Source organism: Aricia agestis, chromosome 21 (genome assembly GCF_905147365.1).
Source record: "Aricia agestis chromosome 21, ilAriAges1.1, whole genome shotgun sequence".
In the NCBI taxonomy this organism is placed as follows: domain Eukaryota; kingdom Metazoa; phylum Arthropoda; class Insecta; order Lepidoptera; family Lycaenidae; genus Aricia; species Aricia agestis.
Genome location: NC_056426.1, coordinates 549,815 through 574,982, shown reverse-complemented (window position 1 = coordinate 574,982; position 25,168 = coordinate 549,815). Strand labels below are relative to the sequence as shown.

At 39.6% G+C, this 25,168-nt stretch overlaps 1 protein-coding gene and 1 long non-coding RNA gene across 2 annotated transcripts in view; one reads left to right on the top strand and one right to left on the bottom strand.

Annotated features, from left to right (window-relative positions):
* The window catches only part of LOC121737639 (glycerol-3-phosphate acyltransferase 1, mitochondrial), a 42,705-nt gene that overhangs the window by 9,272 nt on the left and 8,265 nt on the right, over positions 1-25,168 (bottom strand). Inside the window, exons 2-5 of the mRNA XM_042129299.1 lie at positions 23,852-23,981; positions 19,102-19,215; positions 1,163-1,324; positions 667-824 (exon numbers count right to left, since the gene is read on the bottom strand). Coding sequence (XP_041985233.1) covers positions 667-824; positions 1,163-1,324; positions 19,102-19,215; positions 23,852-23,981 — 564 coding nt within the window. The remainder of the gene's footprint in view (positions 1-666; positions 825-1,162; positions 1,325-19,101; positions 19,216-23,851; positions 23,982-25,168) is intronic.
* On the top strand, positions 241-16,080 carry LOC121737640. Its single transcript, XR_006037169.1, has 3 exons — positions 241-291; positions 1,569-1,573; positions 16,071-16,080. It is a non-coding gene; the product is annotated as an uncharacterized LOC121737640 (long non-coding RNA).

Sequence of the window (25,168 nt, the reverse complement as noted above, 5' to 3'; positions counted from 1 at the left end):
GGGAAGCAACTGTCAAAAATGTCCGGCAGTGCAAGACGAGATTCCTACACTTATCGAGAAGAAAATAAGATAAAAAATTGAGCTTAACTCTTTATCGGAGGTCAAGTAGACCTTCAGAGCTGAATACCCCCTAAAGCAGCCATCCCTGACCCGCGGCTCGCCGAAACTTTATCAGGGGCCCGTGTGATGCTAAACCATTTTGTAATTCATTAAAGTCCTATCCTAATCTTAATATCCTAAGTTTAACAGATCAACTGTTCAGGTAAACCAGAGCGTGTATGTTACAGAACTGTGCAGGATTTACCTCAATTTTGCCTGACAGGCGTAATTGCACAGGCAGTAGGCAGACCTGTCAAGTACTTGCGTTTATGGCCTGCTTAAGTTACATCCCAGCTCACTTAAGCTCGTTATTGCTCATAGCTGAGCTGATGCTGGCCAGCACGGCCATGGCGCGGGCCTCCACCCGTCTACGCACTGCGGCGTACCCCTCGCCATCAGCCAGCTGCCGCGCCTCCTCGTCGATGGCACTCACCTAAGCACATTATTGCTCATCGCTGAGCTGATGCTGGCTAGCACGGCCATAGCGCGGGCCTCCACTCGTCTGCGCGCCGCGCACTACCTCCCCTCGCCGTCAGTCAGCTGCCTAGCCTCGTCTACGGCACTCACCTAAGCACGTTATTGCTCATAGCTGAGCTGATGCTGGCCAGCACGGCCATGGCGCGGGCTTCCACCCGTCTGCGCGCTGCGGCGTACCCCCCCTCGCCGTCCGCTAGCTGCCGAGCCTCCTCGTCGATGGCGTTCTGGAACCGCGCGTCTGCTACCACCTGGAAATGAGAACGAGTATAAGGTTTATTTGCAAGACAACAAAACAAGATGGTACAATGTGAAATAGCACTCATATTTTGTCGGATAACAAGAGGGTAATGGTGTCAATGAATCGTATAATATGTAAGGACTTTTTAACAGGTATTGAACCACCACACTTTTTACCGCATGTCCTGTGTCGCCCTATCTGCTGTCTAACCTTGCTACTGCTCCCACCATGCCGCCCTGACTACTGCCTCATCCTGTCGTCCACCCTCACCCTGTCTACTTCTTCACCCTGCCTTCTGCCTCAACTATTCCTCCACCTTCCTAGTTCCTCTACATCTCTCCCACTCACCTCAGGCGTCACATCCTTATAGTCGTGTGTCTCCAGCTGCAGACACTGCGCTAGGTCACACAGGTGTCTGGACACCACTCCTCCACCAGCGAACCTCTGGCGTCCGATGTCCAATATGTTGGCTACTGTGTCTGATTGTCCGTCTGCTTCTTGCCATGATTCCTGGGAACAAGAGGACCAGGTAAATAAGGGTACAAAATCAAAAATTGAGAAATATAGGTAGAGGATAACTAGAGATGGATAAAAGTTAGGACGTCGCGCTTAAAATAGTAGAGTTTCTATTAAAATGACTCATTTTCTTTACATAAAATAAGTTAAGTGTTATGGGGTGCGGCTTTCACAAAACTAGGTTTTGTGAAAACCCCACTGATCCACTAACACATTTGAAATTTCAGAAGCTTGTAAGTTGCTGTGACACTTTAAGAGGCAACGAATGCAATATATTGTAGAACCAGTTGTTAAACATGAAAACTCCTATTTTTGGAAGTCGCTCAAAAATTATCGCTGTATTCACGGAAACCACACTTTTTGCCAGCTAAACTGACCAACAGTTCTTAAAGTAACTTTCGCGTCGAGATTAACCGAGCGCGGACTGCAGAAACGCACCACTGCACACTGCACTTATTGTTAGCCAGTTATAACACATCAGCTGATATGTTCATTACAGCGGGGCTAAAATGGTCGCTTTGGAGAATCATATTATGAATCTTAATATGATTCATTTTTTTAAATCGCAAAATGCAATTCTGCTTGCAATTCATGTCTAGTAATTCGTACCAATTTGACATTTGTCAGTTTGACAGTTTTTACAATTCATTTGCAGAATTTATTGAGAGGAATTGCTAAATGTGACCATTTTAGCCCCGCAGTAGGGCGAAACGAATCCATATCCATACCATACTAACATTATAAATGCGAAAGTTGTCTGTCAGTTACCTCCATGCTCAAACCGCTGAACCGATTTTGCTGTTCGGTAAGAAGATACTTTGACACCCGGGAAAGGACATAGGATATTTTTGTCACGGAAAATGTACGGTTCCCGCGCGATAAACAAATTTTGGCGCAACGGAGTTGCGGGCGTCATCCAACGCGTTTACGTAAGGAGAGGAGGTTAAAAAAAATCTCACGAAATCTCACCAGGGGGGAGGGGGGGTCAGTAATTTTAAAAGAACACCTCCGTAATTTGTGGACGTCTCTTAACATATATACTTAATATTCCACAAATAAAATAAACTCTTAGTTTTTTGCCGCTGCACCATTAAATATGCTAACATACACATTACTTTTATGTGTTGAGGTAAATTAGTTTCCCGGCTGTAAATTTAAATACAATTAAACGTAAAGCGCTGTAAATTTCAAACGTTGTACATTTTCATTGTATTTTTACGATCGAATTAATATACGGTATACTATACTCTATTAATAAGATTTTAGAGTCTATTGTTGTATGAATGGGAGCCTGCTAATACATATTATGTACTACTATCAGAGAAGTTGATTCCTATGCAAATCGGGGACCTAAGTAGTTTGGTTGCGTTACGTCAAACCCAGCTGAGAGCTGACAGATCACAATTAACATTGAACTGACATATTCGACCAAATAACGTTGGTCTGTCAATTGCATAGGAATCAACATCCTCGATGGTACTTTTCGCGTTCCTGATTAACGAAGTTCGCGAATACGTGGGACCACCACGTGAAATCACAATACAGTCACTACATATAAAACTTTATTTATAGCAGATTAAAGTTGAAATTTGTTTGCGTGGCGACCTCCACTCATCATGGCGATTGCATTTTGAACTCTAATTTGGGTGCATAGAGTTGAAAATCGTCTGTGGTCGTGGCGGGGTCGTCGCACGGCGGGCGCTCGGTTGGTCGAATTCGATCACGCCACCGACACTTGTGCGTTATAGCCAATAGGGCTGTCCAAAATACATTTACATAAATTAATTTTAATCCTTATGAATAAGTACGTGTGAACCACGGAAGGTTAAATCACGGATGTAAGGGCAATTCCTTATGAATAAGTACATGTGAACCAGGGAAGGTTAAATCCATAAGTAAGGGCAAGCGATCACTGAAGAGTCCCAAAAAGCGACAGTCATAAGACAGACTACTGCAATACATACTGTAATATTATAAATGCGAAAGTCTGTCTGTCTGTTACCTCTTCACGCCCAAACCGCTGAACCGATTTTGCTGGAATTTGGCATGGAGATACTTTGAGTTCCGGGAAAAGACATAGGATAGTTTTTATCCCGGAAAAATGCGCGGTTCCCGCGCGATAAACGTTTATTCATTATTGGCACAATGTCGTAAAGTTTTCCAAGTCTCCAAATATTCCAAGTCCTAACTGTAAACGTAACACGGAACACCCGAAGTATAGTAGACCGTACTAGGTACTATAATTAATAAAAAAAATCTTCACATTTTTTAAAATTTAATAATAAAAAAGTGGGTCAAATTCCAAATTCAAAATGAACGAGATTCGTGAAGGTGGATCGGTGTTTCACAACTAAATTCATGTCATGGGTGTATTTTACATCGTTATTGCACCAAATTAGAATTTACCTCAAGTATTAGATTTACCTCTGTAGAAGGGTATAGTTTCTTCCACTTACTTACATGAATATTACTAGCTATTTGACCGAGCTTAGCACGGTATTCGATAAAACACGAATAAAATGTCATTTTCTAAAAATGATGCCTAGCTAGATCGATTTATCGCCCCCGAAACTCCCTATATACTAAATTTCATGAAAATCGAAATAGGATAGGTTGTCAACTTGTCACATAAATAGAGTTCACTGTGAAAGTAGAAGCGCTGAAAGAGTAACTTTTTTTTACTAGGAAGTAGGAACATTCGTGAATCGTGACGCTCGGGCGCTTGCCCATACCAATCACAAAAAAAAAGTTCTGTAAGCGCTGCTACTTTCACAGTGAACTCTATTTAGGGGACTCATACACACCCTAAACTGCCCATGCCCATAAAGTATAATCACATAGTTTTGTTGACAAACTATATTATTATTCGGAGTAAGTATATTTTATTATTCGGAGTTTGTATGTTTTTATATGTCAGCCCTATGTCAATGAATGAATTGTTATCACATTCGATGGCACGTGTATTAACATTGTAGTTATGTTCTATAATATTCTACTCACATATATTTACAATACTAACACTAACATGCCATGTTGTATATTAGCTGTTAATTGTTACCTAGAAGTGCCACTTTCAATTTTAAAAACTGGAGTTACCTCGTAGTTAATTAGCACCTAGATGTAGCATCTCATTATTTGTATATTTACATAACAAATAATATGTAGATGTTTTTATTTGAACCTGCGAGATTTTTGGGGGTCACGGTTAGTTTAGGGTGAAGCCAAACGAGCGTAATTTGTGGGTTGTGACTTGTGAGTCGCAGAATTTCGGTCGCGTAAATATCTTTTCATCCATATCATGACTCACAAAATTACGCTCGTGTGAATCAAACAGCACTTTTGTATGAAACTGAATGCAACTGAATGCAGCAGAATTTCTGCCAGCCGAAATTCTGCGACTCACAACTCACAAATTACGCTCGTTTGACTTCACCCTAATAGATGTATAACTGTTGTATAGTTTACTTATCGAGGAAGGCTTTTGGCCAGTGTTTTTCAACCTATTGGCTCCCGTTATCCCCTTGGCTATTATTAAATTATCCATACTCCATACTAATATTATAAATGCGAATGTGCGTCTGTCCGTCTGTCTGTCTGTCTGTCTGTTACGCTCTGCACACCTAAACCGAATGGATTTTGCCGAAATTTCGTATGGAAATACTTTGAGTCCCGGCAAAAGACATAGGATACTTTTTATCCCGGAAAATGTACGGTTCCCGCGCGATAAACAAATTTTGGCGCAACGGAATTGCAGCGGGGATAAAATGGTCACATTTAGCAATTCCTCTCAATCAATTCAGCTAATGAATTGTCAAAACTGTCAAACTGACAAAATAGTACGAATTTCTAGACATGAATTGCAAGCAGAGTGACCATTATGCTATTTTAAAAAATGAATCATATTATGATTCATAATATGATTCTCCGAAGCGAACATTTTAGCCCCGCTGCCTGGTGTCATCTAGTAACCTATGTTTTATTTTATTTTATTGATTTTTGGAAAACTTACAGCTAACATACACATAGAATCTAAATATACAATACAAGAAGGCCAATTAAAAGTTTCCACAGATAGAAAAATGCTAATAAAAACAAAGCAGCGATAGACAATGGTCACAATTATTTAGAATTTTAGAAAAAAATTAGAAAAACAGAACAAGAATTATTGTAATAACGTATTAAGTAATAGAATTGCGCAGGTTACAATTAAAATAGAAATTATTAAATTCTTTCTTAAAAGTTGTTACATTGGTAAAGAATAGGTCCACATCAATTATTCGAGATATTTCATTAAACATTCTACTAGCCCTGATCATATAAGAATTTTGGCGATAATTAGTACTATAGTGTTGAATATGCAGTAGGTCACGCTTTCTTCTCGAGGCTGCTGGAACGCGAAGCTGGATTTTGCTGGTGAGATCAGCGCAATCCGCTGAGCTGTTGGCTAAATTAATAAGAAGAGCCAGGTCTGATACTTTCCGTCTAGCAGATAAAGGCAGTAGATGGAATTTTTTGCAGCGATCGAAATAGTTGTTCAAGTACGTTCCAGATCTGAATTGCACGTATCTAAGAAATTTCTTCTGTATGTTTTCAATACGGTTAATATATATGTCATAAACTGGGTTCTAAACAGAGATGTTATAACTTATAATAAACAAATTATGATATTGTAGTAGTTGGTAACTAAGTAGCGACAGCCCTACGTCCTATTATAGCCGTCTATATTAAGACTTAAAGTTAAATCTGTTTGCAAACATCGTGAGTCATTCTCGATTCTACCATAACATATTATCAATGCTTTGGATTGAGGGAAAACTTTATGAGACACGAGTCACGAGTCACGACGCATCACGCAGCGTTGCAAAAAGTGACTTTACGGCCTTTACTGCAACTTGCAAGCGACAAAAACTCAAATATAAAACGCCACTTTATGACATAGGCCAGGGATGGTGAACCAATGGCACGCGTGCCACCAGTCATGGCAGGTGACATAAAATTTGGGAGACGCTACTGGTCACTAAACTAGTAAGTACCGAAGTAATTATTACCACGAATGAATACCACGGTAAAAATTTAATACCACGTTTATGACTTCTTCAGAAAAAGGGCACATTAATACAAAAAGGTTCGCCATCCCTGACATCCATATCCAAACTAATATTATAAATGCGAAAGTGTGTCTGTCTGTCTGTTACCTCTTCACGTCCAAACCGCTGAACCGATTTAGCAGAAATCTGGTATAGAGATACTTTGAGTCCCAAAAACTTCGATCACTAATATATACAAGATACACAGTCCGCGGCAAAAAACGACCTCACTAAAGAGCAGCAAACGCAAAATTCTGGTGGACTTTCGATTTAGTAGTGCTCGAACGCTCCGCTGGGAAACATGTCCCAGTACTCGTTCAACAATTGTAAAAAAATTGCGTTTAAAACGCAAAAAAGGATGGAATTTCATATTTCCGGTAAGTATTAATTTTATCCTAATATATTTCATACAATTGTATTATAAATATTGGTATTTCGTTAAGAAATCAACAAAAAACAGTTTTAAAATTAAGTTGTAAATAAATCAACACGAGGTATAAACCATCTCAATTGCGAATACTCATACTAAAGGTACTTCTCGTAGTTTATCATGCCCACTTGAAATGTTCGGGTTATACACTGTGTTTCTGTTCCATTTGGTGGAGTCGCTATTAATTATTATTTATTTTATTGAGGAATATATTCTTTTAAGGTTTCCTCGAGATCCAGTTAGATGTGGAGATTGGATATCAGTTATAGCACGGCAAAGATGCGAACAATTTTTCAAGCCAACTAGCGTTGTATGTTCTAAGCATTTATATTCAATGTATATTATACTAATATTATACAATGTATATAATACAATTGACGTGGGAGAGCCATGCTTCGGCACGAATGGGCCGGCTCGACCGGAGAAATACCACGTCCTCACAGAAAACCGGCGTGAAACAGCGCTTGCGCTGTGTTTCGCCGAGTGAGTGAGTTTACCGGAGGCCCAATCCCCTACCCTATTTCCTTCCCTATCCTCCCTTATTCCGTTCCCTTTCCATCCCTACCTTCCCCTATTACCCTATTCCCTCTTAAAAGGCTGGCAACGCACCTGCAGCTCTTCTGATGCTGCGAGTGTCCATGGGCGACGGAAATTGCTTTCCATCAGGTGACCCGTTTGCTCGTTTGCCCCCTTATTTCATAAATAAAAAAATATACACGTATATTTTAGTTAACTATAAAATTAAACATATTAGAACAACATAATATTACAAGTAAAAATAATTACTCCACACTTTATACATTAAACTTCGGAAAAATTAAAAAATTGACTATTAAAATTATTACAATCAACAAAAAAATTTTGAACAGGCGGCCTACCACAACCTTTCCTAAAACTATCATGTTTCCAGAACACTTTGTTGTAAGATTACAATAACCTTACTTTGATTCGTACCATGAACTTTTTAAAGTGTATGAAAACAATCTTGTTTTATTCCGGCTTAGGGATGGGAAAGAACGAACGATATCAAATTATTTGTTTACATTTTGCTATGGGTGGAAGCGAGATAAGCAGCTATGAAGCGCTTTGTTCCTCTCACACGATTGTGTAAACAAATGAATTGTCATGGGTGGAAGCGAGATAGCAGCTATAAAGCGTTTTGTCACTCTCACACGATAGTATAAACAAATGAAGTGTCTAATTAGTCTGAACAAATGTAGAAAAAACTTATTAGTGACTGTAGAGAATTTGAATGGTACTAAACTCAAATAATTCAATAAATTAAACCGATTCAGCGCTAAATTGTTAACAATAAGAATTAAATCAAATAGTGAAATTGTTGAAAAACCAATGCTGAAACCCAAATAAGACGTGAAGTGTTGTTGTGGTACGCTAAAACAAAAAAGTTTTAAGTGGTGTGTGAGTTGCGCGACTTTGAAGACTGTTTCGATATTTTCTATTATAAGGTAAATAGAAGGTACGTAAATATTTAATTCTTTGGTTATCTCAAAGCAAAAGCCGTTTTTTATGTACATGGTTACCTTTAAATACAAATAAAGTTAAGACTTTTCTTGTTATGCGTAATTTATATGCGTAATTTAAAGTCGTACCGTACTCAATTTTCAAATATAATTTTACTAAAAAACAGTAAAAAATGCAAAACAATCTTAAAAAAGTTGATATTTCATAGCGGATTTAAGATCGCTAGTTTGACGTTAAAGTAATCTTGCTCATCTGTCAAACGGTGTCAAAATGGAGCTCGTGGTACGCTGAGAGCGAATGATATTGGGACATGACGTCACAAAACGTCTTGACGGAACAATCATAAAGTAATCTTACTTTTAAGAGGTGATGGTACGAAATAATAAAGTAAGATTAAAATAATACTGCTATAAGAGGTTGTAGTAGGCCCCCTGTTCGACTCCACTCATACTTCACTTCACCTTGTTCCAGCGGCGAAGTGCGGCCGTAAAATTATTGAAGTGCTTTTTTGGAATTGTAATAATTTAAACTTTAAGACATATACGCGGATGGTGGAATTTAGTTTGAAGCGTGCGTCGTTCGTAAAAATTTATTGCTTTGTAAACACACATTGTACATTGTTTTATATAAAGATCTTTAATAACTATTATTAAGGTTGATTTTAGATAAATGTATACTTTTTTAAACACTTTTACTCGGCGACAGATTTTCGAGAGGTTTTGTATGGGACTGTGTATCTTGTATATTAGTGATCGAAGCCCAAAAAGGACATATTTATAGATACTTTTTATCCCGAAAAATCTACGGTTCCCGCGCAATAAACGAATATTGGCGCAACGGAGTTGCGGGCGTCATCTAGTCTTTTAAAATGAAACTCTAAAGTATAATGTTTTATTTTAATTGGCTAGTACTGAACCAAATTGAAAAACACATATATACGACTTTATTGCTGTCGCATTAGCAATTTATATACTTATTCTTATGTAACAGTATGTAAATTGTAATATGCAATTGGATTTAGTTTTCGCGCAGGCCGCAACCTTGACTCTCGAAACGCGAAAAACAAAATAAATAACGTTTATTTACTTGTAGAATGCATAATATTATGTTTGATCATATATATTATAATGTATTATAAGGAGAAAAGTTTGTTTTAAATAAGCTCCAATACTAATAAACCAATTTTGATGAAAGACTAGTATATAAGATATCTGATAAATGATAATTGATAATATTTTAGGGTGTGTATGTAAATAAATAAATGTCACTGTGAGGCTGCTACTTTCACAGGTCACTGTGAAAGTAGCAGCGCTGAAAGACCAATTTTTTTTTCACTTTTGTATGGGGAAACTCGTGACACTGATGCGCTTGGCCATACAAAAATAAAAAATATACTCTTTCAGCGCTGCTACTTTCACAGCGAACTATGTATAGAGAATCCATTCAGACCTTGAAGTATATTATCGATTTGAAGATGATGACCTCTGTGGCTCAGTTGGTGGGCTGTTGGTAGGCGGTAGCTCAAGCCGGGGGTCGCGCGTTCGAATCCCGCCGACGGAACAAAAAGTTTTCAAAGTTCCTGGGTCATGGATTTGTATTACATATGTGTATTGTGCATAGTATTATATAATAAATCTTAAATATGTGTATAGTATAAAAGTATTAAATATATGTATAATTTCCGTTGTCTGGTACCCGTAACACAAGTCCTTCAGATACTTAGCCCGGGGCCAGATTCACGTGGTGTGAAGCGTCCATAGATATTATTATTATCACTTAGTTTTGTTACACCTTGTAGAGTTGACCACGACAGAGGACATATTTCCCTTTCTTCCTCCTTTTAAAACATCTCCGCTGGAAAATGTATGTTTCCAGTAAGTTAGTTCCTTTCCTCATGATGATCATGGCCAAGTGCTGATCACCCCAGGTCTTCCGATCTCCAGTAGACCGTGAACCCACGTATAGCCGATATCCGTTATACCGCCAACGCCGGTTCGATGACCCAGCCATTAAAGCATAATAATTGTATGTGCCTAGAGGCTAAACTTAATAGTCTAGACTCTAGAAACGCCTCCGTGGTCCAATGGTTTAGAGCGAGCTCGACATGTTATTTCCAAGTTTGATTAGGACAATGCAGGCTGATCACCTGATTGTCTGACAAGTAAGTTGATCCATGCGTCGGATGTGCATGTAAAAAGTCAGTCCTGCGCCTGATCTCTCGCCAGTCGTGTCGGTCGTCCGTCCCACTGGGTTACTTATGACTTATGACGACAGTAGAGGAAGAGAGAGTGCTCGTGCACTGTGTGCAGAGCAATGGGCTTTGTCCAAAAAAAATCACATGTACTTTTTTTTTCGTTAAAATAGGGTATTTTAAGAATATAAATTAAATAATTTTGAAATTCATTGGCTAGTTTTTTCTTAATAATTTTTTAAAGTTTTGCTCTGACGTCATCATCGGCCGCCAATTGACCTCTGCATATGTTTTAAATTTCCTTTCAATCTTATTTATAATGGCTGGTTCGTCAAATGCAAGTTCTCATTATGTGATAGCTGATACGAGAAGCTTACCAAAAGTTCGAAACGTAATGTTGGTCGAATTTATTGCTAATTTAATGTGTGTCTAACGACCTCTGTGGCTCAGTGGTGAGCGCGTCGGTAGCTCAAGCCGGAGGTCGCGGGTTCGAATCCCGCCGACGGAACAAAGAGTTTTCAAAGTTCCCGGGTCTGGATGTGTATGATATAATAAAAATCTTAAATATATGTATAGTATAAAAGTATTAAATATATTTCCGTTGTCTGGTACCTGTAACACAAGTCCTTTAGGTACTTAGCACGGGGCCAGACTGACGTGGTGTGAAGCGTCCATAGATATTATTATTATTATTATTTAACGCCATTGAAGGTCAAACAAAGGTTAAACGTATTTGTTCAAAAATATAAGTAACTAATGGGTATTTTTTTCGTTTATATACAGAAAAACGATTACTGACCTTATTCCTCGAAATGTTTTTGTAATGAGCAAAATTAAAAAAAATTGACAATCCCCATTACTCCTGCGTAACTGGCTGGTTTCAATGAACCGGCCACAGTCACCGAAACCAGTCTATGTTGAACACAGCGCCATGAAAATCATTTCCTTGTGGCTTAGCCCGCACAAATACGACAGGGTAATTTTTGCAATAAATAGTGGAATTTAATATGATGTAAATCCTAACTTTAACTACTACCATAATAAACTTCATTATAAAATCCTTTACAAAGTAAGTATCCAGCAACATAATATACACACACAAACGCCTTCATATTATAAGTGCGTTAATATTTAATTAATAATTAATAATTACATTCTATTAACTGATATAATTAGCTCTATACGGTACCGTTAACTTTTAACTAAACAGTTAAGTGTCAACAGCCAACGTAGTTAGTTATTATTAGCGGACCAATTAACTCGCATTACTACATAAGTTTTTATGCAGCTTGTATACAGGGTGTAACAAAAATAAGTGATAAAACTTTAGGGTGTGTACATGTTCCTTGTAGAGAGTTCACTGTGAAAGTAGCAGCGCTGAAAGACCAAAAATTTTTTTCACTTTAGTATGGGGAAACTCGTGACGCTCGGTCCCTTGCCCATACAAAAGTGGAAAAAATTTTTCGTCCTTCAGAGCTGCTACTTTCACAGTGAACTCTCTACAAGTAACACGTACACACCCTAAAGTATTATCACTTATTTTTGTTACACAGTGTATAAGAAGTAACTGCTTTGCCTAGCTCTACCTCAACATTTTTCATTTTGCAGGCTTAATTTAGAGTCAGTATAGTGTAAAGTTTGTCCTATTGGCTATTACCAATCTAGTCTATGTAGGGTATGTTATTCGAATATTCGAATACTCTTTTTATTCGAATATTCGACGATTTTATTATTCGAATATTCGGCAAATTATTTTTCGAATAATTCGAATAGTAAAAATATTTTTTATTTTAGTTTAAAATGCTATCAAACATAAAATTAACATGGAATAAGAACTTATTTAAGTTTATTTCAGAAAAATAATATTATTTATGAATATTCTACATCTTTAATGATATAATAATATATAAATCTGTCTGTGTAGTCTAACTAATGAGTATACGACCATTCATCGTCGCCGTTGACTATGTTTCAGACGTTATTTTGCCTAAAGACATGCAAATGAAGATATAAACTCCTTTCAGTCATGGATTTCAGTAGGTATCGTCAGTAATGATCGCCCACGCCCAAAAATTTGAGAAAGTTTGAAAGAAGTCAATGGATACAGATTATCCATTGACTTCTTTCAAACTTTCTCAAATTTTTTGTCTACCGTGATAACTATACAGTGTGTAACCAAAATAAGTAATAATACTTTAAGGTGGGTACGTGTTCCTTGTAAAGAGTTGACTGTGAAAGTAGCAGCAGAAAGACGATTTTTTTTGTCACTTTTGTATGGGCAAGGGCCCGAGCGTCACGAGTTTCCCCATACAAAAGTGAAAAACAAATTTTGGTCTTCCAGCGCTGCTACTTTCACGGTGAACTCTCTACAAGGAACACCCTAAAGTATTATCACTTATTTTTGTTACACCCTACAGGGTTACATATATACATATCGCGGGCTTTAACCCATCAATCCCTTAGCGGCACCCGGCTGTCGCATAACGATTGAACTGCGATTCCCACGATCGAGGTATTACGCCAGAAGGGTGTTAATGTAACAAGCTCCATTTTTAAGAAGGGAATAGATGTAAGTGCAATATTGAGAGTTTTGAAATATGTAGTTAAAATACAAAAGATCATTTTTTATACGCCCTTCTCGCTTGAAGCTCGCGATATGTGATCTATGATTCGACAAGTTGATGAAAATTTGCTATTCAATAGCTTTACCGCGGCAGTCCTCGACTAATAATTGAAACATTTAGTACAGTATAAAAAAATGTCGATGGCTCCTTAATATCTTGTTATTGGCGTTATCAAACTTCAAGTTACTAAAGTCACCAGCTCTAGGATTGTTTCACCCTCCCCCTGGGCTTTATTGCAATTTTTTTCTTTGTTGTGGTGTTTATTTTCTAGCGGCCCTTTTTTATAATTTCGAGCCACGTTGACACAGGTGAAGCCGACTAGGTGAACCAGGTAAACATGGATCAAAAATATCAAAAAGACGGGTGAGATGGCTTAGTAATACTTAGTATTGATAAACAGATATTATTACATCGAATATCATAATTCATATTATTATTAAATTTCAACTGCTGCCTAGCAAAACTAAGCATGAGAAAAGTAAAAGGTGCTACGATCGAAAACGGTTTACACTTTACAGCCTTTCCTTTTATTGCCTAGCTGTAACCTTAAAATATACATTTTTAAAATGTTTAACAATAAAAATTAAATATGTCATTTACAAAGATTGATGTTGATAAAAGTAAAAATAAGGATTGCTTACTTCATTGTATTAACAAAATAGGTTGTACATCGTTGTACGAAGCTTTTTGTTACTTTTATTCAGAATTTTCAGCATTTTTCAAAATTTTTGAATTATTCGAATAATATTCGAATTATTCGAAAACTTTTGTATAATATTCGAATTATTCGAATAGTAAATTTGTCGAATAATAACATTCCCTAAGTCTATGAGTCATTGTACAAAGTGCTATTGTATTGTATAAACAATGTCATTATTTCGTAATATAAGGCGTAAATATTTTAATGAATTACGTATGCGCCCGCAAAGCTGTACATTTAGAAAATAAAATGATTATTTTTCCGACCCAAATATCGACCAATAGAATTGCACCATTCGACGTCACGTGGTACAACCTACATGGTATTATACTGATAATTTTTTGAAAATTTTCTCTGGTAGTTGCTATATATAAAAAACAAATTCTAATTCTATTGGCCGACATTTGGGACGGAAAAATAATCCCCCGAATACCACACGAGCTTCAAAATTATCTGGCATTTCCCTCAAGGTTCCCTGCAAACAAATAAAGCTCTTGTGGTATTATAAGTAAAAATTGATGTAACAAAACTAAGTGAAAATACTTTAGGGTGTGTATGTGTTCCTCGCAGAGAGTTCACTGTGAAAGTAGCAGCGCTGATAGACCAATTTTTTTTTCACTTATGTATGAGCAAGCGCCAGGTAGCGCCCGCATCACGACTCACGAGTTTCCCCATACAAAAGTGAAAAAAAATTTGGTCTTTCAGCACTGCCACTTTCACAATGCACTCTCTACGAGGAACACGTACACACCCTAAAGTATTATCACTTAGTTTTTGTTACACCCTGTATAACATTTGGCAAAATTAAATGAAAATTGATCACTACAATATTATATTGTTAGATACATGTCATCGGCCACGCTCTAAATAAAATAAAACGGTTTTTATTGCGGTCTGTGGACTATGTAGTGTTAGTAAACATTTTACTTAAGAGGATACCACAGCAGCTAGAGAAATGAAAAAAAAGTACGTGTAATATCTATAGCTGTCTCCCTTACCTCAAGCCTATACCGCAGAACGCGATAGAGACAACTGCAGAAAATCCAGAAAATCAACGATTCGTTGTCCCCTGATTCCTTCTCCAAAACTTAACCGATTTAAGTACTTTTTTCATTAAAGATTAAAAAAAGGCTTGAGCTGTGTTCCTATGTTTTGCTTTTTTTGTATAATCTATCCAAATCTGTTTTCTGGACGTTTGAACACAGTGGAAAATCTGGCCATTTTTTTGGGTTTTTGAACGTTCATATCTTATTTAATAATTAAATTATGAAAAAAAGGAAAACATAGGGACATTGTATTAGTGGCCGTAGATATTCAGGAAAAAAATTATAACTCTACTAGCATTATCCAGGGAGGAAACAGGGGACAGCGTTTGTATGGGAAAAATGGCGGTGTGGAATCCTCCTATGTTAGTAGTAGCTCTTAGTACAAACATACGAGTGTCTTAATGTCCTTACTATTTCCTTCCTATCCACATTACAGCACTAGTGTGGTGACAGGGACATTGTAGGTTGCAACATCGGATACCGCGACGGACAAATTAGTTGTGTAACCATAACCACTATGCAGAACTGTCTAGAAGGATGAGTCAGTAGGTTTAAGGCTGGTTTTATAGTTAAGCGTTTCGGCAGCGCCGTTGGAGCGCCGCGCGTTCGAAGATGTATGGGGGTAGTAGTAGCGTTTTAAAGTCGCGCGCTTGAGCAGCGCCGTTCGTCCATACGTTTGTTACAGCTTTGAACGCGCGCGCTCCAACGGCGCTGCGAAACGCATAACTATAAAACCAGCCTAAATCAGCCTTTTCCAAAGTGGGCGATAACGTCCCCTTGTGGGCGCTGAAAGTCTGAAGGAGGGCGGAGTGGGACCTAGAAACAAAAAATGGGGGCGTTGTGTAGAGGCTTGGGGGGTGATTAATTTATTTCATCAGGATGCATTTTAAATTGAAACAATGGGGGCGCGAAAATATAATTTGTTCTTAAAGTAGAAAAAATAAGTCTGGGTACCTCTGGTTTAAATGATGCCAAACGACTCTATATCTCTACAAATTCGAGAAATAGCGATACATTCCGATTTGTGCGTACAAAATAGCTGATTTTCTTAAAAGTTGAATAAATGTTTAAAATTTCAAAATAGCTGATTTTCTTAAAAGTTGAAAAAATTTATACGTGGGAGAGCCATGCTTCGACACGAATGGGCCGGCTCGACCGGAGAAATGCCACGTTCTCACAGAAAACTGGCGTGAAACAGTGCTTGCGCTGTGTTTCGCCGAGTGAGTGAGTTTACCGGAGGCCTATTCCTTTCCCTACCCTCCCCTATTCCCCTCCCTCCCCTACCCTCCCTTATTACCCTATTCTCTCTTAAAAGGCCGGCAACGCACCTGCAGCTCTTCTGATGCTGCGAGTGTCCATGGGCGAAGGAAGTTGCTTTCCATCAGGTGACCCGTTTACTCGTTCCCCCCCCTTATTTTCATTAAAAAAAATGATTACACTGCGCAGAGTTGAAGATGATTATTCCAACTGTTGCTCTCGCGCAGATTCTGATGTGAATTTTGTTTGTAGATGCAGTGATAAACTGCAATGGAGTCTTTGCTCTTTAAAGTTTCTAGACGTTTATTGTGCAACAATAATATTAACATACATGGACTGAACATTTTACTTGCTAATTCCACAATATATTCACCTATATTCAATGAGTCCTATATTGGTCACCCTGACTTTGAATGATAGCTTTGACAGTATGACTCATGCGTCATGCGTCATGTGACACAACAACCTGTTAAAAATAATAGTCGAGTCCGAACAGAACCTTCTTATTTGGAAGCCATCTAAAAGAAAATTAGTTTTTCGTGGAAATCACTCTCTCAAGTAAATGTAGGGTAAAAAGCAGGATTTTTTCCTAAAGAAAGTTCGTTTATACTTGCAAAATACAAAATGATGCTACATTTCTTGTAATATATTTAAATATATTTATCCATGACCTTGGAGTTATAAGCGACCTGACAGGCTGACACACATACACGTAAACAGAACACCGGTTCTGTCGGTCCATCGACACATTTCAATGTCAAACAACAAGACGACAAAATTTTTTTTCGATATTAATAAAATATAATTTTTCCAATTCCAAAAATCCATTCATATTTATGTTACTTAAGACCTTTAGAGAGAGAGAGAGAGCACATTAGAGATACGACAGTTTTTTGGACAATCTTGTTTCACATAGACGAGTCAGCTTTACGATTAAGAGCTCACCTGACTCTAAAAATCAAACATCGTCCTTCTCTCTTCACACTCACGCCCGTCTTTCATATGTCAGGTGAAAAAGGACGGCGCGGAATCATCGCTGAGTTAGTTTTACTTGAATAAAAGACGAACTATAATGATTATGAAAAAAGTGTTTTGAGCAAATTTAGGTTTTATCAATACCTTTTTAGATATTAAAAAATATTAAAGAAAAGACAGCAAACTTCGAAGATCCAAGCAAAAATGTGTCTAAAACAAGGTTTTTTGTAAAAAAGAAACTATCGAGCATTTTTGAGTAATCGTGTTTTCGTCTTGAGCATTTAATCTTTATGAACTGAAGTTACTTGTGTCAAAAAATCAGTTTTCTAGACCTTACAGATTTTGAGATCTAGGTTAAAGTATGTAGTCAAGTTAGGGTCATATGGGCTCTTAAAGAGAAACAGTTGTGTCTACCACGCGGCGCACACCAAGACACACACCGTCCGGTTTACGACCGGACTGTTGGGTTTTAGAAGAAATTCGTTGATGTGCGCGCTCGCATACACTTCAAAGGGAAGGTCGTTAGTCAGACTTGTCGCCGTGCAGTTCTTGTACGCATTAGACAACTTTGTTTATGAGACGTTTTGTTTCAAATGTGCGCGTCTCCGCCGTCTAGTACTTTTTATTATGCGATAGTCTGTCTAAAAACTGTCGTGTCTCTAATGTGCGGTCGTGTAAAATCATTTGAATAATGAATTTGTAGGGGTTGTGCCGTAAATAGCTTTTTTTGCGCCCTGTGCGAGTGCGCCCTTGTTTTTTTTTAGAAATGATAGGGGTAATTCTATGTATAGGCCTATTTTATTTTATTTCAGGGTGATAAAATAAAACATGGTGTTAACTGTTGGTAATAGGTACTAAAATTTTGGAAAACAAACTTTTTTTAATGAACTGTTATAGGAAAACAAGCAAGCGAGCCGTCTGATATCAAGTAGGCCTTTCGCCTGTTATGATTATACCACCCACATTGTGCAGCACTAGGGGTGCAGTGGGAAATTATCCTGTATAAAATAATATACCTGCCTGGTCTGGCCATTTTTGCGCCCCTCCCCCTCCCCCCCCCTCCCCCCCAGAGTCTACGCCCTGTGCCTGGGCACCGGTGGCACCGCCCTATTTACGGCACTGGCTGAAAGTTGAAACTCCAGTTTTTTGACTTGCAAAAGTCAAGAAAAGCTCCTCGCGAAATAACTGTATCTGACAAGAATTCGCCTTTTAGTTGACCTTGCATGACCTTTGCAAGTGTGGCGTGTCATAATAATTCGTCGAAACTCGTAGTCTGCGAATATTTAGCATTTTAAACAATGAAATACTCACAATACATACCTACCGTTGTGTTTTAAACAGAATAAAACTTTTTGCGAATTTAATATGTACGAAAGAATAAGGAATGTCGAAAAGGTCGAAGCAGAGGGAGCTACTAGCACGCACAGTAAATAATCCGACATGACGTTGCACACGTGTTGCACGTTGAAGTTTGAACCAAACTTTTTTGTTTACCATCACCGCCGCGCGTTCAATTTAGCGTTCGCTCAAAATAGGAGGCCTTTTGAGCATATTTTGAGCGATCAATTTAGCGTTCGCTCAAAATATGCTCAAAATGCCTCCTAGCGTTTTGATCTTTTTTTAACGCTAAATGGAACTATAACTATATAATAATTATTTATTATAAGTACATCTTAAATTAAAACTGTTTGAAATTCAAATTCTTATTTTGAATGTAGTTTATTTAAATTTCGAATAATATTATTGAATTCTGACTTTTAAATGACCTAGTGGAAAACTAGCACAAAGTTCTTGTTATTTTTTTTAGTCGGTGCTTTTAAAAACCAACAGGAGGGGTTTTCCGTTTTATAAGTTTAGCGTGTCTTGGTCATGGAGATACTTTTCCGGGAAAGGACATAGGATCCTTTTTCTCCCCGGGAAAATGTACGGTTCCTGCGCGATAAGCAATAAAGTTAGGTTTCTTACAACATTTTACTTACTCTGGAGTGCGGCGCGCAGCGTGGGCAGGCGAGCCCAATAGTGGGCCTGGTGTGGGGCTGCGGCGGCGGCACCACGGGCCCCTCCTTCAGTCTGTACAGCGTCGCGTTGCGCACCTGACAACAAACACGATCTCTAATCAGCATCCTAAGCTATGCCCTAAGCCTACACTCAGGGATGGCGAACCTTTTCGTATAATGCGCCATTTCCCCACACAAAACTGCGAATTCGCATCGCAAAAAACTGCAACAAAACTTTGTTTTTTTTTTATACGTGGGAGAGCCATGCTTCGGCACGAATGGGCCGGCTCGACCGTTCTCGCAGAAAACCGGCGTGAAACAGTGCTTGCGCTGTGTTTCGCCGAGTGAGTGAGTTTACCGGAGGCCCAATATCCTACCATATTCCCTTCCCTACCCTCCCCTATTCCCTTCCCTTCCCATCCCTACCCTATTACCATATTCCCTTTTAAAGGCCGGCAACGCACCTGCAGCTCTTCTGATGCTGCGAGTGCCCATGGGCGACGGAAGTTCCTTTCCATCAGGTGACCCGTTTGCTCGTTTGCCTCCTTATTTCATAAAAAAAAAATACTAAAAATTACATTGCGTTGCGAATTTGCAGTTTTGTGTGGGACTTGGGAGCACTTAGTCATAATCGTGCCATTTAATAATATTTTTGTGACCCGATGCGTACTTCAAAATTTGGTGGATCTCAATGAAAGCTTCATTGCTGGTTGAAATATTTTCGATACTAGTTTTGTGACCAGGGCCTGTACCACGAAACGGTTTTGAGACTCAAACAATCGGACTCGGAATGCATCTTGAGTACTGACAAATAGTTAGTACTCAAGATGCATTCCGAGTCCGATTGTTTTGTGACCAGGGCCTGTACCACGAAACGGTTTTGAGACTCAAACAATCGGACTCGGAATGCATCTTGAGTACTGACAAATAGTTAGTACTCAAGATGCATTCCGAGTCCGATTGTTTTGTGACCAGGGCCTGTACCACGAAACGGTTTTGAGACTCAAACAATCGGACTCGGAATGCATCTTGAGTACTGACAAATAGTTAGTACTCAAGATGCATTCCGAGTCCGATTGTTTTGTGACCAGGGCCTGTACCACGAAACGGTTTTGGGACTCAAACAATCGGACTCGGAATGCATCTTGAGGACTGACTATTTATCGGGCCTTACACACTCTAAACTCTAAAATATTATATTATATCACTTAGGGCCTGTTTCACCACTTCTTGATAACTTGACAGATCAAGTACTTACGGAGAAGAGCTGTCAAAAACGGAACGGTTGCCTATTCGAAACTTTATCAAAAAGTGGTGAAAGGCCCTTAGTTTTGTTATACCTTGTAGTATTATGTATACCTACTGGCTACTATACTATACATTGTATAGTGTCTGCCTTGATGATCACGTTTCAAACGTGCATTCAATGGCAAATGATCTATCCTCAAGAAAATCCCCAAGAGTAAGGCGTGAGGTCGACCCGGCCTTGCACTAGTATAGTACCTACCACTGACTCATTGCGTAGAAAACATACACTAAGGAGTCTAAGGACCTGTTTCACCTCTTCCTGGTAAAGTGCCGGATAGGCTATCCACAACTTTATTAACCCTAGAGTGGGCGCGTTATTCCGCGAAACGTCAGTGGGCGCGTGTGGAGCATTTTGCCGCCTCTTTTCTTTAGTTATTTTAGTAGGAATTAAGCAATACCATTAATTATATATAGTAGGAATTAAGCAATACCATTAATTATATATTGCCATAACCGTGCATTGAACTAAGTTAATATTTTAACACATTGTATAAAATTCTTTCATCGAGAGATCGACCTATCGGATTTCAAAAATGTTGTATATTTATCGAGTTATTGAGAAAAAACTAATTTGGCGATGAATTCGCGTCGTTCTTTTTCACCTGACATATGAAAGACGGGCATGAGTGTGAAGAGAGAAGGACGATGTTTGATTTTTGGGGTTAGTCGCCCTCTTAATGCATTTTGAGTTTTTGACAAGCAGTAAGCACTCATTGTCCTTCAGTCCTTCGACCTTGGATCCCCATCAGCCGTGAGATCGACCTCATGCTGTGATCTTGACCTACACAACACTCGTCCTGAATATCAAACGTGTTTTTTCCTTCTTCGATATCGGTTACTCACTATCTTATCCAGATAGTTCAGGATTTTTCTGCCCAATAATTAACGAAAATAAGGGAAATAAATATATGAAATTATTTTTTGGGCACGTTACTAGGCTACTAGCATCAAAAAAAAAATCAAGTACGAGCGTTTGTCGTCTGGTCCGGGTCATTGACTTGCACTGTCTCGCATCTGATTCTCATAACTAACTTAGCAGTAAATCATTTGTTTATTACGTAAAGTCTGCTATTTTATTTATTTATAATGGCGCCGAGTGCGCGTATTATAAATGCGAAAGTGTACTTGTCTGTCACGCCCAAGATGTTGAGAATTGGCTTTTTTTTTTTTTTAATGAAATAAGGGGGAAACGAGCAAACGGGTCACCTGATGGAAAGCAACTTCCGTCGCCCATGGACACTCGCAGCATCAGAAGAGCTGCAGGTGCGTTGCCGGCCTTCTAAGGAGTAATAGGGGAGGGTAGGGAAGGGAATAGGAGAGGGTACGGGAGGAAATAGGGGAGGGTAGGGAAAGGAAAAGGGTAGGGGATTGGGCCTTCGGTAAACTCACTTACTCGGCGAACTTAACACAGCGGAAGCGCTGTTTCTCGCCGGTTTTCTGTGAGGACGTGGTATCTCTCCGGTCGAGCCGGCCCATTCGTGCCGAAGCATGGCTCTCCCACGTCAGATGGCATGGAGATACTATGTGTCCCTGGAAAGGACATAGGAGTTTTTTTATCGGTCAACGATTCCGAACTCCGTTGTGCCCGTCATGTAGCTTTATGCATAAACTAGAATTGCCGTTCATTCAGGAAAAACAATAACTATCCCATGGCATACTAAATTGTATTTCAATTCTTGATTGCGATTAGACTTTAGAGGGTAGTGCCAGTCACCCAGACAAACTGTTGCGCTTATGGTCCTTGTACACGATGCAGAGAACCACGAGAAAGCGTGAAGCAACGTAAGGGTGAAGCCAAACGAGCGGGTGGGGAGTCGTGACTCGTGAGTCGTGAGTCGCAGAATTTCGGTCGCGTAAATATCATTTCATACAAATCACGACTCACAAAATTACGCTCGTGTGAATCGAACAGGACTTTTATATTAAACTGAATGCAGCAGAATTTCTGCCAGCCGAAATTCTGCGACTCACAACTCACAAATTTGAAATTACGCTCGTTTGGCTTCACCCTAAAGCATTATTGGTTATCGTCGATAGCCGACCTGTCAAAGGATTTTCGCGGTTCCCGGCGTCGTTGAGCAAAAAGGAGGTGGAGCACGAGTTTCTGTAGACGTTACCAGTTACAGGTGATCGCACATTTATTAGCACGCGCGCGCCGAACGCGCCGCATTTTAGAATTCATTGTATAAAATGATGTGAAACCTCGCAAATTCGTCCGCACCGTACGCGCCGCATTTCGTGTACTATGCGGTGCGTTCGACGCGTACGGCGCGTACGGTGCTGACAAATGTGCGATCGGCTTACGACTACTGTGAGTTGTGACTACAGGAACATGCATACATTGCGATGCAAACCCTATTAATATATTTAAGAGGATACACCAAGGGCTAGAGAAATGAATAAAAAGTACGTGTAATATCTATAGCTGTCTCCCTTACCTCAAGCCTATACCGCAGAATGCGATAGAGACAACTGCAGAAAATCCAGAAAATCAACGATTCTTTGTCCAAAACTCCTTCCAGAATTCCTTCTCCAAAACTTAATCGATTTAAGTACTTTTTTCACTAAAGATTAAAGAAAGGCTTGAGCTGTGTTCCTATGTTTTGCTTTTTTTTGTATAATCTAGCCAAATCTGTTTTCTGGACGTTTGAACACAGCGGAAAATCTGGCCATTTTTTTGGGTTTTTGAACGTTCATATGTTATTTAATAATTAAATTATGAAAAAAATGAAAACATAGGGACATTGTATTAGTGGCCGTAGATATTCAGGAAAAAAATATAACTCTTCTAGCATTATCCAGGGAGGAAACAGGGGACAACGTTTGTATGGAAAAAAGGGCGGTGTGGACTCCTCTTAATGAGACTTTCTTTTTATACAGGTTCGGCTGAGCTGGCTGGCTGGTCTGGTTATTGTCTGTATCTGCTAGTCTAGACTATTTACATTCTCGCGTCTACGTCCCTGCCTGCCCGATAGAGCTGAAAATAAACGACGCGCCGCTTAGGGCCAACCACACGTACCACAATCAACCCACACCACGTGGTCGGGCGTATATTTCGTATTGTAAATGAACTGAACCATTCACACGTGCCACATTTTGCAGTCGTTGTCGACCACTTGTGTGATACTGAACACATCGCAACCACGGCCGACCACATCGCAACCACAACGTTGCGTCGATGCAATGACAGTGCGCGCACACCGTCCGCGCTCTTCCCTCCCTCCGTTTCATTGACCACATTGCAACCACTGGCGACAACGTAACCTTGTCGGCATTTTGTCGGTACCACAAAGCAACTACAAAAAGCTACAGCGACACCATTCACACGTAACCACTGCTCGACGACATTTTGTCGTTGCGATGTGATGTGGTTGTGGTACGTGTGGGTTGGCCCTTAATCCAGCACCACACGGTACATACTCACAGCGGCGTCGGCGTCGAGCTTGGCGTACACGTCGCGGCGGCGCGCGCGTACCGCCTGCCGCAGCGAGCCGTCGCGCCCACACCACCCCCCCACGCGCTCCCCCACCACCTCCAGCATATCGGCTACGCGGCTGAAACAATGCAAACAACATTATACTTCGGGATAAAGAGCAATCTATGTCCTCCAGTACTCTCAGTCTTTAGAACATACATAAAGCAAGAAGTATCGTCATTTTTGACGAATTGTCGTTTGTCGTACAGGACAGTTTTGTCAGCCGCGGCCCGCGGTAATAACAGCGTAGACTGGCCATAGACAGACAGCAAGTTGCAGTCGGAACCCAACCGACTGCTCTAGAGCGGTCGCATTAAGAGGATACCACAGCGGCTAGAGAAATGAAAAAAAAGTACGTGTAATATCTATAGCTGTCTCCCTTACCTCAAGCCTATACCGCAGAACGCGATAGAGACAACTGCAGAAAATCCAGAAAATCAACGATTCGTTGTCCCCTGATTCCTTCTCCAAAACTTAACCGATTTAAGTACTTTTTTCATTAAAGATTAAAAAAAGGCTTGAGCTGTGTTCCTATGTTTTGCTTTTTTTGTATAATCTATCCAAATCCGTTTTCTGGACGTTTGAACACAGTGGAAAATCTGGCCATTTTTTTGGGTTTTTGAACGTTCATATCTTATTTAATAATTAAATTATGAAAAAAAAGAAAACATAGGGACATTGTATTAGTGGCCGTAGATATTCAGGAAAAAAATTATAACTCTACTAGCATTATCCAGGGAGGAAACAGGGGACAACGTTTGTATGGAAAAAATGGCGGTGTGGAATCCTCTTAAGCGTCTCCCAGACAGACGCGGCCTGCGGTGGCGGTGGCGGTCAGTTGGAACTTGGATGACTTGAGACTTGAGAGTTCTAGGAACGACACAGACACACGCGGCCACGCGGCCAAGTCATCCAACTGACCGCCCGCGCCACCTGCACCGCCACCACCCGCGCCACCGCAGGCCGCGTAAGTCTGGGAGACGCTTTAAAATTTGCAGCGACCGCTCAAGAACTGCTCGAGCGGTCCGTGTATTGCAGTCTGCAGATCATCATGCGGCGACCGCATTATGCAGTCGGTTTTGACTGCAAGATGTGTTTACGGCACGTTTTACGGGGTTTTAGCAATAGTTTCATTTTCGATCGTTAACTGAAAAGGCTTAAAAGCCGTCGGCAACGGCCAAATTTTATACCAGAAAAGCACGGAATAGAGGGAATAAAGTTCTAAAGTATTACTCTATTCCGTTCAGAATTCATACGCGCATTTAA